The 19800-nt window shown below is 42.4% G+C and overlaps 1 protein-coding gene across 2 annotated transcripts in view; it reads left to right on the forward strand.

The window, feature by feature from the left end:
• The window catches only part of sh3pxd2aa (SH3 and PX domains 2Aa), a 117593-nt gene extending 98087 nt beyond the window's left edge, over window positions 1-19506 (forward strand). For both annotated transcript variants that reach the window (XM_046046772.1, XM_046046773.1), the window contains 5 exons: window positions 5573-5690; window positions 7107-7510; window positions 9658-9707; window positions 10093-10212; window positions 10659-19506. In XM_046046772.1, the coding sequence (XP_045902728.1) occupies window positions 5573-5690; window positions 7107-7510; window positions 9658-9707; window positions 10093-10212; window positions 10659-12674 (2708 nt within the window). In that variant the 3' untranslated portion in view covers window positions 12675-19506. The remainder of the gene's footprint in view (window positions 1-5572; window positions 5691-7106; window positions 7511-9657; window positions 9708-10092; window positions 10213-10658) is intronic.
• The last annotated feature ends 294 nt before the right edge of the window (window positions 19507-19800 follow it).

The following is a 19800-nucleotide window of genomic DNA, read 5'->3' on the forward strand; positions in this document are numbered from 1 at the left end:
GTTATTGACAAAAGATGATGGTAGCATGTTTCAGAGAAGACTTAACTTTTCTCTTACAGCCTGTGATTTAGTGCTAACCTGTAGCTGTTTGTGGCAAGCTAACAGTTTGCCAGGATAAAATGTTTGCAGTGCAGGCCTGCAAAATATATGGCCATATTTTCATCAACTAAAAATACACAGTTTATTAAATTGTGATTTAAGAGGAAATTCCATACATGTCTGATACAGGTTATCACGACAACATTATCTTTTGTTTAATAAAATTTGCTAAAATGTTGCACTTTAAAAAAATGATTAGCATACAGAGTAGCTAACGTTAGCTCACGTAATGGGACCTGAGTGCGTTATTTTTGCCAATAAGATTGTGAGTTGCAGAAGCTCGGATTATTTAGTCACATAAACATGTAAAATGTTATTATAAGAGATAAAAATGTTGATAATTGCAAAAGAGTCCAAACAAGACAATAATAAGTGTCTGAATCTCACTCCCCCACACATACAGTACACACCTTCCCCACATACTAAGAAACAAATATACAGTACCGCTGCTGAGCCCCACTCTTGGTAAACAACCTCATGAACATCCTCAGCCAACAACAACTGGCCTCAAGTATCTACCGGGAGCAGCATATTGGGTGGCCGTGAGTCAGCCCTTACAGTAAAATCTCAAAAGTCACTGCGTCAAAATGAAACACCCTTTAGTTCACATGGAGCAAGAAAATAATTGGACTGCATTAAACACATTTGAGTAATTAAGGCTCTTTGGCTCCTACAACGCAAACGCAACAACCTTGACAGCAACTGAGCCATGTGAACATAAATGATTGTATAAGAGTGTTACTGCTTAATTAAAGCAAGCTCCCTCAGGTTTAAAATGATGTTAAGGACTTTCACATTTTGCATGGAATGCTTTCATAAAAGAAAACTCAACAGACAAATATGAAAATGGTCTTTCATGTTTTTAACTTTTGCATTTGGCAAGTTACCTGCGGTTTTGTCCAGTCATTATTGCTTTAATACTGAAAGAGAGACATGAGTCTATGTCAGAAAGTACACAATCACTTCTCTTTGGGGCGAGTCAGAGCTTTTGAATTCAAACCTTTCTCGGACTTCTCAGTCAGGCAACTTCTAGAAATACAACAGACACCTTGTAGTTATAATTTATGGAAGTTGTTCCTGGAGTTGTTCAACTTCCTGTAAAAACTTTTCAAATACTCTTTGTTTCTCATTATCATAATATAACCTGGCTGGACTGGCTTTTGTTACCACCTTCCCCCCAGACCAGCGGGGAACAGGGCATAGAATAAAGAGAGGTGAATGAATACAATACAATCTGCATGTACAAAACTTAAAAGTCAAATGGCATGTGCTTCTACTGTCGAGCAAACAGTAACTTATACTGTTCAGGAGAGAAAAAAACATTAGAATAAAAACAACATGGGCCCCTGCTCCTTCTAAAAACAAACACACACTGACATACAGGAAATATTCTTACATACTCCACCGCCTCAAGCAGTTGATGCACGGTAACCACATACCGAAGTCCTTCATCCTATTTGGTTTTGTGTGAAACAACAGTGATACCTGTCATTCACTCATTCACTTCCCCCACTCAGCTGATTTAGGAATTCAAACTGGCAACCTTTTTGTCACAAGTCTAAGTAGAAACATTAAAGGGTCACCATTTACAGTATATCATCATTCATGAAAGTATATGAAGCGTATACTGTAGCAGGTTAGGAGAACAGTGTTAGCCTTACCTAACTACATATGTCTCCCAGAACAGTGAGAAAGTGGTGGAAAGTGTGAAAGTGGGACAGCAGCCCAATCTGCGGACTGGTTTTAATCACACAGACCTCAACCTCAGAGCGTGGATGAGTCACCCGGATAGCTGTCGCCACCAGAGAATGAGAGCATGAAACACTTTTGGAGGCCATATTCTTGAATTCCAGCACTTTTTAGACACCTAGGTTTTTACTTTCATAGGGCAGAGGTACTTTTTCATTTCACATTATGTTGCTTTGTTTAAACGTGTCTTTTTGTTTTGTTGTTATTTGGGAACTCTACACAACAGCTTGTACAATTCTGAGACCCGATTTTAGTAATCGAAGCTTCTACAGATTATTTCATTGTTTCATCCTTTAAGAAGTACTTTTGCTTGGTGGCGCCCCGCACTGTAACGGGATCACCTGTGTAAGTTAACCCATGAGTGTGACGTTACAACCCAAACTCACGGCCCAACCAGATGAAGAACACCAAACGCACGCGTGTATACATTTACAGCTTACTTTGGCTAGCCTTCAACTCAACAAGCAGTAATGATATCAGTTAAATGCTAAAGTTGCTGTTACTGTTTCCTTGTCTGTGCTCCGTGACTTGACGATAGAGCGGATGCTTTCTGATCAGATGCCGTCCTGCTGTTGCGATAGGCAATAAATGTCCGCGTGAAGCAGTGTGCTATACAGTTATATGGATTAAACGAAGCATCGACGCAAAGAATTTGCAGGGATATAGTCGGTCTGAACGCAGTACAACGTTAACTGACATAAAGACCTTGAGTGGCCCTGTGCCAAATTCTAGTTTAAAGACCTTCTATACAAAATTTTGGAGTTATATGTTGTTGGGCAGGTGGGTAAATGCGGGTCCAGCTGCTCATTTCTGCCCTGAGGGCCCCCCTAAACAGGTTAATCTGTTCATGCTGCCATGGAAAGGTGTTTCTGTTATCATCCTTTGTTGCGTACCAACGTTACTCACATCTATTGAATGTCAGTGCAGAAATCTGAGGCAGCTGTGTTGTATATGAAGTACATCATTCCGTTGTACAACTTTGGCATTTGGCCCTCAGATCATCAAAAAATGTGATTGGTTGGATCCACGACTTTGTAGACCACGTCCGGAGCTCGTTTTTTTGTACTTTTTGTTACGGAGGATATTGCTGCTTAAAACAGCGTTGGTTTAGCTTAGATAGAGAAATGAAAACACTGCTGTGTGACTGTTAAGATTTACTGGTTGAAAATGTGTCATATTAATAAAGCCACACATAAGGTCGCAGAGGACAGAGCAGTCTCACACGGCAGCCAGTGTTGCTGGCTCTGCTGCAAACAAGCTAACGGCTCCTGGACCAGTAGCCTATTTTCCACCATCACCACCACCAGCTGCTGTCTGGAGTTAGGTCAGACGTCGTTTTTGTGGATTTTCCAACTATTTCATCCAGAACCACTCTTCACTTTGCGGCTGTATTACTGTCTGTTGACGTGCTGTCCAATTACTGTATGCTGTCTGTCTCTGCCTCAAGTCGGTTTATCTGTGCTTCAGTTAGACCTGGATCAAATACCACTGTGTGCAGGTACAGTAGTGGTTTGTGTTGAATTGCTTGGCACACTAGATGGCTTGCTATTGGAAATAATAGGAGTGGATTTCATCTTGAGTTGAGTTCTAACACTGTTATATTAAAACTGTTATATAAATATTTGCAGCTAATATTTGACCTGTGCCAAATTTCAGTCTTTCCACCTCTCTCCTATTCTTATCCTCCCCACTTTGTCATCCCCAATTCCTTCTTTTTTTGCTTTGTGAATGGAGGCACTACTGTCCCTGCCTGATAATGCATTGCTGAGCTAGCGATAAGAAACGGGTGAGTGAGGTTTTACAGCTCCGCGCAGACACTTGAGATACAGTTTGATTTAGCAGCACTGGCAAAGGACAAAAACAAAGACAGATCCCGTAGATTTATGTTCTCTCAGGATGTAATTTGCTAATGGTAGAAAGCAGTCGTATACTCTGCAGCCTGTTTGCTGACACAGATTTCTTTGTCTTATACGTGGTGCGTCATAAAGACATGAACCTGATCCAGAGATCTTGACAATACAATTCAATTACAGCACACCTCTTTTTGACTCACCCGTGCTCTGACCCAAAGCCAGGTCAGGGCGTCTTGACCTCTCTGGGAGTGTTGATTGGTTACTGACGCCAAAGTGACCTTGATGTGTGCTCGACAAGGTTCAGTAAGAGCAGGTCCTACCTCGGCACTGCTGGCAGCGGCCTGTGCTTTCACAGAGCGCTATCATTTACAGCAGGCCCCTAATCTGATTTATAGAGTCTCACTGACAGCCCACTCAACTCATTGTTCTGTCCCTGCAGTGTGACGTCGGTGCCAGCACGCACACACACACACAGTTTTGGACACTAAGGCACATGTAAAGCTCGTGAAAGACACACACACACACACACACACACACAGATGTGACTAACAGACGTGATTTATTATCACATCATTTTTGTTCCTTACCTCAGGGGATTAAAAGTGATTACATGACAATCCATGACACACACACACACACACACACACACACACAAAGATGAGCCAAATATTTTGTTAGTAGTACATCAATACACACATAACAGGACATACATTTCGGTAGACGTTCCAGATTCCTCTGTAAGCCACCCCATTTGTTATTCCCTGTCCGTCTGCAAGTACTCAACCTAACCTCTACACACACACACACACACACACACATACACAATATGCTCTGGGAGTTGAGGTTCAGGGCCAGACATTCCACTCTGGTCCACATTATTGACCTCAGCTGCTCAGCAGTGACAGGCAGGAGAGGAACTTGAATCCCCTCCGTTTGGACATACCCCACCTATTGAAAGCATGCATTCAGAACAAAGTCTCACATAGCTCTGAGATCTCCTCCCTGCCCCTCACATTTCCCGGAGCAATCTTGTTACCATTACGGATTTTATTAACTACCCGTAATCTAAAATCACATTCTCTCCTGTCTAACTCAGGTCTCATTTATTTTTTGATCCCTTCTTACAGCTCTTCCTCCCTCCCTCCCGTCATATTTTCTGCCACTGAATTGCATATGTAAAAGATTCTTCTTCCTCTGCATACCGTACCAATTCACCATCCATTGAAAAGCCAATGTGCTGTCCGCTCATCATCTCTCCCACTGATGGGAAGCTCGGTCTGATCTATCTGCCAGTCTTTTGTCTCCTCCTCTGCGGCCATCTTTTGCCTTGGTGGCTATAAATCCCTTTACCTTTTACTTCTCCCCACTAAGCCCGTTGTAGGATTTCCTTCCCTACAGGGTCTTGGAAGCCCAGCAGAGTGTGAGAAGGTAGTGGCAGTCAGATATGCATCTGAGAAGAGAGACCTTGGTCCAAATATCTTATCTCCTCGAGGGGGGCTCTGATGTAGGCCTGCTGCTAGGAGCGGAATCTCCCTCTGGAGAGAGATGAACATTTGGATCAGTGTCCAAATAGCTTGAATGAGTTTTAGCGTGGGTAAGAAACAAGCAGCAAGCGGGAGAGGTTCAGCCAGTAGAGGGAGCCGGGTGTTATTATTGTGTAAGACAAGGGAGAGACGGTTGTGTTTATGTTGGTATTGTAACAGTCAGAACATTTTAAGTAGGTCATACTCGCCATTTTCCCCCTCAGAAGGCCCTCCGGGAAGATGTAAACTATGTTATCATTGAACCCTCGATGTAAGAGTGTTCAATGATAACAGTTCTATCACTTTGTTTCTCATCTTTCTCTTTCCTTTACCCCTTATGACCCCCAGAGGAGAAATATGTGACGACACAGCCGCACACCAGTCAAGGGAAGGATGAAGTCAGCTTTGAGAAAGGGGTCACCGTGGAGGTCATCCAAAAGAACCTTGAGGGCTGGTGGTACATCAGGTGAGCGAACACTGATGAGTAAAAGGTGCTCAGCTGACAGGACCGCCACAGCAATAGCATCAACACATAGCAGCTTAAGGAGAGAAATGGAATCTGTCCAAATTTTCTTTCATTTTTCATCCAGTTTCAATGTATAATCCTCACAGAACAGTGACATTGTTGGTCAGTCATCATTGCTGAGTGCTGTGATTAAGGCAGCTGTGTCCTGCGGCTTTTATTGCCGTAATGATATTGAGGAGAAACCATTGGTATATGTTGTTCTGTACAGATCAACTGGGTGTCCTGCTTGAGATTTCTAACGTGTAGTCTGTCTTGCCTGTTTGCACATATGTATGTTTTTTTGCCCAGCCCCTCTATATTTCCTGTCGGTTGTTTGTTTCCTTGTATCCCCGGGTGCAAAACAGAGTGGAGCTCCACTGCGCAGAGGATTACTATCACATGCTGCCTCGTGGCATTTGAAATACACATGCAGACTTAAGAGTGTGCATGCTTATGGACACAAAAACATAGACACAGAGTCCCTGTTAAACATGCTTATATGTGCTTATTTGTGTGATATTTGTAGTATATGGCTAATACACAAACTGCTTGTTTAAACAGCTTGTTGTGGAGTTTTTCCTCATCCAAATCAAGGGTCTACGGATAGAGGGAGTGTGGTTAGTGATATTTGGCTGTATACATAAAACTGACTTGACTTGAATACTTTGCCTTCAGTGAATGCACAGCAAGTCATTTTAGAGCACACTGTCCAGCAAGAAATAATCCTCTAGATGTAGGCTGGAGTCGTGCTGCTCTCAGTGGGCTGTTTATACATTGAAGTCCAAGCATGGGGATTTTTTAGTTAGGGGGACTCCTTGTGGTCCCGTTGGATTTGTGCAACAGGGGAGCAGAAACAATCACATCTTGTGTGAGCAGAAAATGGTCCACCTAGTGGAAATGACTCAGAGTTACATTTGGAAACATCAGTTAGTGTTTCACACAGCACTCTGAAATGACTCAATTAGCTAGACAATGAATGTGGAAATGTGGGAAGTGGTGTCTCTTTTATTTGCCTTTAGCTACCCCTGCGTCGCTAGAATTAAAAGTGTCTGTTTTTCAATACACACGATCTTTCTTTTTGTATTTTATTACATACTTGTACAGAAATGTCAGAGAATGTGGAAATTTAGTTGTTTATTCACTCATCATAACAGGTTATTATTACACTTCCAGCTAGGGGAGTCACAAAAAGCAAATTTAAAAAAAAAAAGGTATCCTCCCAGCCTGGTAAATGTCCACACCTTTCAAACTTCATGCCGCCATATACTGACCTTTATGTGTAAAATTGGTGCAGTGCCTCTTTAAATGATAGAAAGCAAGAAACAATTTACCAGGATACAGGATGAAACATTCTGTCTTTATGCATCCTACCCGCAGATATTTAGGGAAAGAGGGCTGGGCCCCGGCCTCCTACTTGAAAAAGGTGAAAGAGGACTTCTCCCCTCGCAAGAAGACCCTGACCGGCCCTGTGGAGATCATCGGCAACATCATGGAGATCAGCAACCTTTTGCAAAAGAAGTCGGTCAGCGAGAAGGACATCCAGACAGACGGAGAGGGTAGCACCACACCAGAGCGCCACATCTCTAAGAGCGAAATTAGCCTGCCCATGCCCTATAACTCTGAAATCAACGCCGAGACGGGCAGGAGGCTAAGCGCGGGCCGTGACACCAACAGCCCATGTCTGGGAATAGCAGCGAGTGCTGCTCTAAATGAAAATAAAGGGAGAGGCGAGCCAGGGTCCCCAGCTGTTGCAAGAGTGGCACCGCATAGAGTGGAAATTGGTGAGTATTTGTGGTGTGTTAGGAGCCAATTGAGCTTTCTGTACCAGTGAAGAAAGCAGTAAATGCACTGCAGCTATGGAGAGAATTTGTAGTGTATGTATGAGCCATTAAGACATGTTATTTTCCTTTTGTGTAGGCTTTGATGCTATAGGTAAGCTACATGGCTGGTGGTGTATCTAATGGTGGGGGTGGGGTTGGTATAATCTAATAAATAATACTTTGTCACACTAACCTGAGGTTATTTATTTGATTTTAAAATGTTTTGTGTGTGGATTTCTGTCTTACGTACTTACTCACTTACTTAAGTAAGAATGTATGGCCAGCTTGTGTTTAATAGTGTATGGCATTAGATTTGTGCCTCATTCCTGAGCATGTGTTGGAACATGTTGTGCACAGAAAGAGATGTTTTTTTCAAGTGCATTATCTTGTAGAGAAGTTATTATCACACAAAGAAATTTTAAATTTGGGGAAACAAAAATCTATTTTATGTTCAACACATTTGTCTGCGTGTTTGCCAATATCCACAAGAGTGTTTTCTTCTCACCCAGTTTTACACATTTACTCACTTTCAATGTCCCTGTTGCATGCTGGCAAACCCTTGGACACTTGCTCACACTGTGCACTTCCTCAGCTTGTGTAACAGCGTGCCACGATTCCAGACAATCAGAAAATTGAGGAGATAATTTCTGACTATCTGTCAGGTGACTAGTAGCATTGTCAGTTACTACTACAGTAGTAACTGTAGGTAGGGAGAGGGAGCAGGTATACCACAGCTACACGGCCAAGGCATTACAATCATTAATGTACACTAGTTCCTTTAAAAAATAGCTTGGAAATATAGTTTCTGTAAATTTAAATAAATCTAAATCTAATATATAATTTTATTGATCAGAGTATGCTAGCTGGCAATCAGCAAAGCAACCAATGGCTTAGTTGGCTACTGCATATATGGCAGAATTTAGCTGGCAACATACCAAGATAATCAATTACACAATAATTTAACAACCAGAATTTAAGAAAAACTAAACACTAACTATTATTAAGGATTTGTCGTGGGGCTGTGGAGCTGATTACCGTTGTTCTAGTGCTTCCCTACATCCCTAGTGAGCCCTAGATAATACTAGCAATCTGACTGGAGTGAGGTGGGCAATCATTGAGCAGTTGACTGCGCGCAAAATTTCGTGGGCATTTTCAGTGATTGTTTGCAGCGTAAAATGCCCGATTTTGCGGCAGCTTTTCAAAAAATGGATGAAAGATGTCTCACTACCTCCATGCCTTTCTGCCACTCCTTTTGAAAACAGATACTGTTTTTCACGGCCCTTTTTTTTTGTCGGCAAATGTGAGACAGTGGTATCACACATGTCTGCTGCGAAAGGAAGGAAATGACAAGCTGACGTATGATAATGTTATGCGGGAAATGACGATGAACGGTCAAACTTGCAGAAAAGCTGTGTTGAAATTTTGTTGTCAAAATTGAAAATCGCGCTGAATTCGTGGGGATTTGTTGAATTTGCATTAATAGTTGTGATCGCGAAATCCTAGAGGGACTGCTTGAGGTAGTCTTGTTTGGTAATAAGACTACCTCATGTCCCATAGTGAGACAGTGAAACGAGTGCTATGAAAGACAACTTACTTGCATAACCCCAGGTCTCTGAGTGAGTAGTATGTAGCTGCAGTACCGGAGGCTCCAGTTTTAGGACAGCAATCCTAGGACAGGAACTGCATTTGTAAGACCCTTGTTTACTTTTATACCGCCAGCTAGCTGGCTGGCTAGCTAGCTAGCTGGCTGTGTTACTCTTGACAGACCCCGAAGTGTGTGTGCCTAAACCCAAGTTATTGATATGCATATATGCATGTCGACCGGTTAACCTCCGGAACTGTAGCTAGATAATACTGCTCTGAGTAGCATGGTTGAGATGTCTCACCGGACCTTCCCTCTGGCTACTGGGGTGAAACGAGAAGTGGCGTGCTCATTCTGAATGACGAGCGATGTTGCTTCAGTCATGTAAAAGGGAGCCCTTGCGCAGACTTCATGACTGCCAGCCTCTCAGTGTTTCTGTTACACAGGAATGAGGCACAAATATAACTCTGAGGATAAGTACATTGCAAATACATTTTATTGAGATGTTTCTTTGTTTGTTTTTTAGGGTCTCCAAATCTGAGACAAAAACCTCCCCCGAGAAGAGAAACCAACTTGGTAAGAGAATTCACAAGCTACTGCTTCCTAAAAATACCAGAGATGTTGGTTCTAGATGAGGTTCTAGATGAAAACTATTTTCAACACACTATAAATACAGTAAATAAGAATATTTCCTACTTTAAGAAAGATTATTGATTAGCTCCCAGTTGACATAGCAACCATTAAAGCACAGTAACAACACAAATACACTTTCAGCTTTGATCATCTGAATCTACCACTGTACACACTTACTCTATATACTATACATACTATGAAATGTGAATAGCATTGAAGATGTCTTCTTCATTATGTCTTTAGTCATTCTTAAGTCATTGTCAGATTAAATATAAGGATGGCTAGATATGATGTCAGCTGCCCACATCTCTCCCCCTTTGCTGTACAGGGATTCCAGTTACCAAAGCCACCAGAGCCCCCTGCTGTGGAAGCAGAGTATTACACTATAGCTGATTTCCAGTCCTCGATCTCTGACGGCATCAGTTTCCGTGGAGGACAAAAGGCTGATGTAAGAGGCCAGGTCTACATTGTTGTCACTGAGATGAGACAGTCAGGGCTCACTGAATATGTATGTCAACTGAGTGCTCCCCAGATAGACAGGAAAGCTGATGCAAGAGAGATGCGACCTTGAGAATTGTGTTTATGTAGACAGAATTCACTCTGCAGAGACTCAGGTAGAGGGATGAAGATAACAACATAGATTCCTTCCAGGGTTTTTTAAGTTATGTTGAGCTGACAGTTCTCGACAGTGTGTTAACTTTTGTCAGTCTGTCTGTCTTGTCTGTGCAAGAAGCAGTAAGAAGTAATAGCAGGTAAAATAACGGCATGTCTTTGATTATCAGATCATCTAAACCCTAACCTTATCCCATTTCAGTGTTTAGCAAGTTTGACAAATCCTAAAGAAAATAAAATACTCTTTTTAGATAGTTTTATCTTACATGTCTTGTTGTCCAGGTGATAGAGAAGAACCCTGGAGGCTGGTGGTATGTGCAGATTGGAGAAATGGAGGGCTGGGCCCCTTGCTCCTACATCGACAAGCGCAAGAAGCCTAACCTCAACCGCCGGACCAGCACCCTGACCCGGCCCAAAGTTCCTCCCCCAGCTCCACCTGTCAAAAAACAAGACTCCGAGGAGACTCCCACTCTTGCTAACTCTGCCTCTAAAGCCTCAGAGCCACCGAGCAGGCCTGTGTATGAGGAACCTGAATATGATGTTCCTGCAATTGGATGTGAAGGTGAATCGGACACAGATTCCCTGAAGGATGACCGCGTCCTGGATGTGAAGATCAGCAGCGTGGTCAGCGACAAGTACCGCAACTCCCCTCCTTCGTGCAAGGCTTCTCCTGTCTGCAAGGCATCCCCTGTGTTCACCCATCGAAGAGCTTCCTTCAGGTCTGTAGAGGAGGTTGCAAAAGAGGAGTCTATCTATGAGAATGATGGCTTCAGGCGAAGCAGTGGCATTGAAGGAACTTCAGTCAAAGGTTCCAGTGAGCCGAATTCCCCAAGGAGCTACCATTCCTCCACAGTCCCACGCAAACCCTCTGGATCATCACCTTTAGCTGGTAGACCCATGAAGACAATGACACCAGAGATGAACCGGAGAAGCCAGACCCTGGGCAGACACGTAGATATCAGCCTCAGGTCGCACGACAACAGCCCCCACTCTTCATCAGATGAATTGAGCAGAGGCCCCAAGAAAAACCCTGCCTTAAGCCGAGATGTGGAGCAGAGAATAGGCCAGAGCCCCTCCACTAGGCCCAAGCCTTCCGTAAGACCTAAACCACTCCTGACCAAATCAGAGCCCCAGAGTCCTGAGAGGATGGACATCAGCTCTCTGAGACGGCAGCTGAGGCCTACAAGTCAGTTTCGACATGGCCTCAAACCTACTCGTGGAGATGACTCTGAAACAGCCTCCGTTATCTCATCAGAGGACTCAATGTGTTCGCGCAGTACCTCAGATCTCTCTTCTGTTTACTCCAAAGGGAGCCGTGGTGACTCAGACGTTGAAGGCCCCAATCTCTACCGCTCCGTGGACGCCTATAAAAAGATCCAGGACTCGGAGATCAGCTTTCCAGCCGGTGTGGAGGTCGAGGTTCTGGAGAAGCAGGAAAGCGGTTGGTGGTATATCCGTTGGGGGTCAGAGGAAGGCTGGGCTCCCTCGTACTACCTGGAACCTGTCAGACAAGTGGGTGATGCAGGTGGGTTAGAATCAGATGGCCACGGGAGTGGTGGTAGCAAGTCCAACAGCCTGGAGAAAAACGAGCAGCATGTTTTGACCCTCAATAACATCAATATTCAGGGTCTGAACCAGCAGCATCAAGGCTTGAGGAGGAACACGCCACCGATTCCCTCTAAGCCTCCTGGTGGCTTCTCTAAGCCATCTGGAATGGTTAATGGAGGCGTTAGGATGAGAAACGGGGTACGCCAGGTGGCGGTGAGGCCTCAGTCTGTGTATGTGACCACAACACAGCCAGCCAAGGACGCGCACTACATGACAGGATCTCTGAGGCGAAATGACTCACTTGGCAGAAGTGATCACTATGGCTCTGGTTCTGCCACTCTTGGTGTCCGCCGAAATGCTTCCTTCAGCACAGTGCGGCCGCATGTAGTTGTTGAAAGTCAGACGAGGCCTACCGACCGCTCCAGCCTGGGGTCCTCAGGGAGCTCATTCAGCACAAGCAATGTCCAGGACGCCCTTAGCAGAGTTAACCAACGCAATGGCATCCCCGTGTCCACAGTCCGACCCAAGCCCATAGAGAAGAGCCAACTGATCCACAACAACCTTGGCAGGGATGTGTACGTGTCCATCGCTGACTATCGTGGTGATGAGGAAACTATGGGTTTCACTGAGGGCACCTATCTAGAGGTTTTGGAGAGAAACCCCAATGGATGGTGGTACTGCCAGGTGCAGGACAGCCTGCTTCCTCGCAAGGGCTGGGTCCCCTCCAACTACCTAGAGCGGAAAAAATAAAAACAACCCTTCGCCTCCCCCCCATCCCCCCCCCTTTTGATGTCTTTAAGGACATGGGTGGCATCACTCCTTAAGAATGTTACCCGCAATCTCCTCTAAGCAATATGTTCTTGAAAATGTACATTTATGAAAAGACTGGGTGTAAAAAGAAAGATGTTTTAATCTGATAGGGAAGGACACCTTTAGTGCTGGTTTACTAAAATGTATACGAAGAGGAGTATAAACATTTTAAATATTTTGGCTGGCAATGGGGGACGGGATCATGGGATTGGTCACCCTTCAAATTTGAGGAGGACAGTGTCTTTAAGATATAAAATGGTATGAATGGGAGTGATAACCTCTTAAAGAGGTTCGCATCATGTAATACAGAAATTGAGCAGGGTAATGGCTATGTTTATTCCTGCCCATCACTGACTATGATGGCCGATAAGTGCCTTTTGTATTTTGTTCACCTGGATGGTCCTAAATGGTGGATGGTAAAACATTAAATCAACCAAATCTTTTTAGAGTGCCATAGGCCTATGAACACCACCAGGAGTATTTCCATAACCAATTAAGAGCGCCACTATAGAGTGCAAACAAAGTGCAAGGTTTCGATCTAGAGTGCTTTTAAGGGGTTCAAGTCAGCAGAGACTTTATTCGTTTGAAGCACAAAGTCACCAAGCAAACTAAAACAACATTTTAATCTTGTTATCGATATTTTTATTTTGTTTCATTGTTCATGTTATAATGTCTTGTGTTGGTGCAAGTCTTTCTTAGAGAATTATTTCTGCTTTCTTGTGACATCTGTTTTCCACCGTCTGCCTAGAATTGGAAAAGTTAAAGCTCCTGCCTCATGTCTTGTACCATTGGACACTGGCAAAGTAATCAGTAGGTGCTCAGGTTTGATACATTGGCTTAGCTTTATCGTAGATTCTCAAGCCCCAGAAAATATGTGACAGTAATATTCATGTTTTTAATCCCAGGTGTAACTATCTGGGATAACAAATGCATAAAATAAACCTGTGAAACTTGAAAAAACACAACAGAACAACTTGTAACTTCAGTGCTCTCCAGAACAAAACAACCTCGTATCTGGATATCTTAACCTCAAAAGATGAAAACAATTAGTTTACAAAGGTTTAGGTTTACTGTAGTGCTTTTAGTTCCGGAAACAATTTATTTTGTATATATTTTGCTTTGTATACATATAATAATACTGCTGTTGCAGATATGTATTGAATAGTTACTGGAAATACGGTGAAATAATTAAATCCCAGGGACATATTTGCATGGCATTTAGCCCACAGAGAAATGTCATTTCATTGGCTTTGTTTGTGATTTTACTATTTATTTATATGCAAGTAATACAGTGTATTCAACAAAATGCCTGAGTGAACTGAAAAGGCCTGGACTGGAAGCACTTGATGTATTTTCTAAAAAAGACACAGTCAATTAAAAAGTTATTAGGTATTGCTGTGCAGTATGGGGTTTTGACCTTTACATAGAACACAACATAGTGTATTAACTTGTTTAAAAGTTAATGATAGTTGGGTTTCATATATTATAAGATCATATAAATAAGACTTCTCACCTAAAATATCAAGTTTGGAAAGATTCTCCCCCATTGCAGAATTGGTATATGGAAAATGTGGAGCTAAAATCCAGCTTTCAAAATTCAAATGGCTGATGTTCAAGACTGCTGAAATACGTTTTCTAACGAACGGTTTGAGCTCTCTGTATGAGGCTGAACACTAACTTCATTATGTTTCTGCTGGACAGTATCATAGTATTAAACAAAGTACAGTACCTGCTAGATCGCAGTAATCTATTTTAGTGAAACCGTATTTGTTTTTTGTTTGTTAATACGTTACTCTGTGATCACACAGTGACAATAATTAGGAACGAAGTGATTCTGTTTTGTGAATTAGTGCACTTTAAACCTGTTTTTATGGTGCATTAATGTAAAGATGCAGTAAATAATCAGCATATTATTTATTGAATACGTTTTTTGGAATTATTTAATCGTAATTTTTTTTTCTTACCTCAAATGAGGTTATGGCAGTGACCATGCCAAAGTCTGAGTAGAATTGGAGTAATAGAGACCTCTTGTGGGAGGTCAAAGGTACTACAAATTATTTCTGTTCCATCTACCTGGCTTACCAGCCGTCCTACCTCAGTGCAATAAGAAATGCGCTGCTGGTCAGTGAGTCACATTTATAACTGTACAGAAATGTAATGTTGTTTTCTTTTCTTTTTTTAAAAATCTCAGTGCAGCTAAAAATATTTTGTACCACATGTTTTCATTGGGAAATAATTAATTTTTTTGAAAATTTAAACAAAAATCCTTTTTTTTTTTTTTTTATCTATGCTGTGTGCTGCAACTTTAGCAAATCATGGGCACTTCCTTCATCTTTATTGTGCTTTACATAATGCCTGATTTAATGTATATTTATTATGAATACTCTTTTCACAGTTTGATAATCACCTTATTCCCCCATTCCAAATATCTCTGTATCCTATTATACACATTATCATTGTTACACTTTGCACTCAGCTTGATATGCAAAATGTCGACTCAATCAACAAAATGTAAAAATATCATCATATAAGGACCTAAAATACTAAAATTATTAGGATGCAACAAGGCCTCTGCCCATACAGACGAAGGCATTATGTAAATGTGTTGAATCACTTTTAACATTTTGCTTTTATTATTATTGCTTATTGTTTTGTTTGATCGAGTTGAATTTACTTCTGAAATAGCAAGGGAATCGTTCTGTGTCAGGCTTACATTTAGCTGTGTAGCATCTTTTTTTTTATTCATGCTTTTATTTTATTGTTTCCTTCTTATTTCCCCCATTTTTATTTTATTTTTTTTACCCTTTTTGTCAAATTCGGGAATGTACCCACAAGGAAATGTGCAATAGATAAGAAACACATCATGCTTGAACATGAGGAAAAATATCACAGGTGTAGAAAAACGTGAACATTGCCACTTCTCATGCTGGGAGCAGATATTTCCAGTTAAACTGCCAGTCACAAGCTTTTACCACCATTTCAAGCGTATTATTTGAAGTTTATTTCAAAGAACAGATGTGAAAGGCCCTGAAAGCATCATTGGACCAAAGCAGTGGTATGTGATATCTCATAATCTCCTGACATGTACTTTTATAATAACGAACATGAGCATCTCTGCTCCTCCTGCCCTGGATCAGCAGCGGACAGTGATTTGTGAATGGCATGGCAGAAACCCGCTGACCCATTCTGTATTGACATTACAGCCATCTGGGGTCTTTTTCGACGATGGAGAGTCATAGGCCCATCATCAGGGCCCTCTGTGGCCCTGCTCTGAGCTGTCACGTTTGTGCCTGAATGGATTTTTGATATTTTCTTGTGTTGTTGTTGTTGTCGTCTTTTATTCTTTGTCATCCCTCTGGAGTGTATCCTCTCTGCACCTACGTGGAGCCCTCTCTCGACATTTACCCCCCTGTTGTCAAACCAGGACCGGACTTTTCCCCCCACCAATCACAATGGCGAAGGTGACATTTGGAATCGGCTGGAGAGAGTCTAGATGGTAAACAAGAAAGCGGGGAGATGAACGCTCCTTCAGGCCTTTTCATTTCAATCCATCAACTTCCAGGATGTACGCCAAAAATAGAAAAACCTTTATTTTTGTCTTTGCTGTGCCCCAGGCAGGCCTTATCCATGTGCTAAAGGTGAATACGTCATTGTGCTAAAGACTTCTTGCGTGTACAGACATATACACAGAGTTGCCTGTATTGTTGTTGGGGGGGAGGGGGGGGGGGCGTTGTCCATAAATCCTTTAGCTTGACATTTTAGGAAATATCCTGATTCACTTTTTTTTTTGCCAAGATATACCACTCTCATGACGTTAAGACATGTTTTGCTTATGGTTACCTCACTTAGTTGGATGTTTGACACGTCATTTTTTTTTAACCAACTGAGGCAATATGTGCTAGCCAATCAGAGTGTGACATCACAACTGGAAGCCAATCGTGGTCCAGCACGCAACTTACACATGTCTGCTGTGTCCTGCATCTGGCAACATTAAACAAATGAGATATAGGCCTAACGTGCTAATTAATGAACTTTAGAGATGTTGGACATTCGGTCAGCTGTTTATCTCGGTTTTCAGTCTTTATGCTAAGCTGACTCGATCCTGGTTTTGGCTTTAGCATACAGACATGAGAGTGGTAGGTTATCAATCTTAACTCCTATTGGGTAAGAAAGTGACTTTATTTCCCAAAATGTCTAACTGCTCCTTTAAGTTACACGCTTCTTTTTCCAATCACGGCCTACGCCAGTTCAGCCTGTCTCAGCTACGGCGCACGTAAACCTGGCTGCATCCACTTGGCAGAATGGAAATGGATTTGGGGGAGGTAATATTTTTGCATTCCACCTGCAAAACCGAGCGTGTGCGCACATGCCAACACGCGCTCTATGATGATGAGGAGTCATTCATGCCAAAAGGAAATATATGAGTTTCCCCGACGTATTCTCCGAAGTCAGGCGGGCGAGATAGCTCCGCTACGCCTTCACCCTGTTTTATTCCTCACTCTATTTTTATTTTAACAAATGGATGGCACCTCTCAGGCGTGAAGCACCTTAAGCTCTGTAATCCCCAACACTAGCTGCTGCCATAGCATATTCCAACACTTCCTTTCTGCTCCCCACTTCTCTTTCTTTCTTCCCTCACCGTATTTGCATCTCTGTCCTTCCTCGACACAGCCAAGCAGTCTATTCCCAGTGAAATGATTGAGATATCTAGGAGGGTTTGCGGTGGGGTGGAGGGGGTGTTTTTGCATGATGAGATGGATTGTTTGCAGGTGCGCTCAGGAGAAGAGAATTTGGAGGTCAAGGAGGAGATTTGCGAAAGGAGGATGCAGTGAGACACAAGATGGATAAGATAGTGGATTCTAGGAGACAAGGTGAGAGGGAGGTGAGAGGAGCTTTGCTTTGATAGGAGGGAGATGAAAGGCGAGTGGGCACTGCTTCCACTCTAAAAACGATGAAAAATAATTCCCGTAAACAGGTAAAAAACAGACCTAATGAGCTCCTCTTCTGAACTGTGAGATCTCATTACTCCAAACAATGTTTTTAATTGCAGCACTTGATGTTTTTGATTCTGCTGCGCAAGAAACGGCAAGTCAGTGAGAGACAAGTGAGTTCACACCACAGCAGCTTCTCTCTGTCTTAACTCTTCGTCCACAGAATGCCTTTTTAAAGGTGATTCTGCGTCTGATTTTAGCTTCTTTTACTGTCAGTGTCTTCAGATCTTATGTAGCCCTGAGGGTGTGAGAGTTGAGCTGGGTGTTGGGGGAAAAAGTTTTTTGGGAAAAGACAAAAAATGACTTCAAACGGTGGATTCCCTGTCTCTGTTTTTGCCTTGTTCCTTTGTGTTTCTGTTGAGAAAACAATTGAATGCCATCAAAGTGTAACACAGGATTTGAAGGGTTTATTCACATCTATGAAACAAGCTTTAATTTATAATGGGAAGAAATCCAAAAATCCAAAAAAACCAAAGTGCTTGAAGTCAACAGCACCCAGCTCTGGAAGTGATTGCTGAGTTAATAAAAATGGCAATTAAAAGTTAATGATGACATTGGTTTGATAGAAGATGGGGTAGGTTGGATAGGAAAGTTTTAGTAAGTGTGTAGGAGCAGGTGAGAGGTATTTAAGGGGATGATTTTGCAGGTTTTTTAAATTAATATCTAGTTGTTAGAGTGTGAGAGAACAAAGAAAAATAACAAGCGAGGCTGCAGGGCTTTTTTCAAGCAGTTGGGGTAAAAGGGAAAGGAAAAAAAAAAAATCCCAAGCCTGTGAATCAGAGAATGCTGATTATTTATGTCATTCTGAAAACTCGTTCACAGAATCGCAGTTATTTGACGCACTAGCGGGCATCAGCGGGAGCTGTCTCAGAGCTCCAGAGAAGAGGCTGTGTCGAGGAACGAGGCATGCAGCTGTGTCTCTGTGGCACTTTTCTTTGTCTCTGTTTTGAATCCCTGTTTCTAATTAGCACAACATTGTGTCTTAATTAACCTTAGCCAGTCGGATGATATTGCAGCGCTAACGGCCATTCTACGTGGGAGCCTCTGGTGCAGGTCGGCACTCAGCCGTATCTTTGTGGTGGAGGTGAGCTGTCAGAAGTGATTGATGTTGAGTTACAGCGTGGGTAGATTCATGGCAAGGTGGATCCTTCTTTTAGCGTCAAAGTTGCGTTTATAGAATAGAGTTTGTTACCATCCTGCTGTCGAGAGCAGTGTGCCAAAAAAAACACTTGGAAGCCGTATGCCATCAAGCTCTTGATCTGTAAATTCTGACGAAAACAAGCCGTTACCAGCATGTAAGCCACACTAACGAACACAATAACAACTACGGGCCTCGAGTTGGACCAAAGGAGGTGCAATTCTTTTATTTTCTTTTTCTATCACCGTTGTTGTTATGCAAAGTGTGTTTAACCCTTGCAAACTGCTTGTTTTCCTCCCTTCACAAGGAGGACAAAGGGGGCGTTATTCCACTGTAAATGTCAATAATAATCCAATGAGAGTCTGAACACTAAATCATACATTGCAAGGCCACACACACTAATCTGTTCAAAGTGTCCAGTGCACTGGGACGACATACAATGAAAGCAAATGCTGTCCAAATTCCTTTCTGATTGGAGACATTCTGCACGTGTGCATTATTTTGAAAACGGGGCATTTTCTTATCTACCCTTCTCATTTTGACAAGTCTTGTTCCCTGTTTTTTGTATCTTGTACATGTTTACATTGTATCTCGCATTGCCCAAAAGAGAAACAATATTAAATGTATTATCTTTGTTGTTTTAGACCGGCTCCTTTTCATTTGTCTGGAAGTCACTTCCAGTCACATGTGCTACTGCAGATAAAGAGCAGCAAACCCCCTCCCTGCTGGTGATATAGCTAGATAGTATTTGACAGTAATATTACACATTGAGACATTTATCTTTATTCGCTTTATTGTGTGAGCCAGATTAAGTGAGTTTAGATGTGGAGGAGCAGAACAATGCAGCTGGTTATATATAGCAAGGTATGAATTATGAGAGAAAAGTGTGAGGAGGCTGAGAGCGATGAATGAAGATGAACGAGCTCTCGGGGCCCCA

The sequence above is a fragment of the Micropterus dolomieu genome, linkage group LG04 (assembly GCF_021292245.1).
Source record: "Micropterus dolomieu isolate WLL.071019.BEF.003 ecotype Adirondacks linkage group LG04, ASM2129224v1, whole genome shotgun sequence".
In the NCBI taxonomy this organism is placed as follows: domain Eukaryota; kingdom Metazoa; phylum Chordata; class Actinopteri; order Centrarchiformes; family Centrarchidae; genus Micropterus; species Micropterus dolomieu.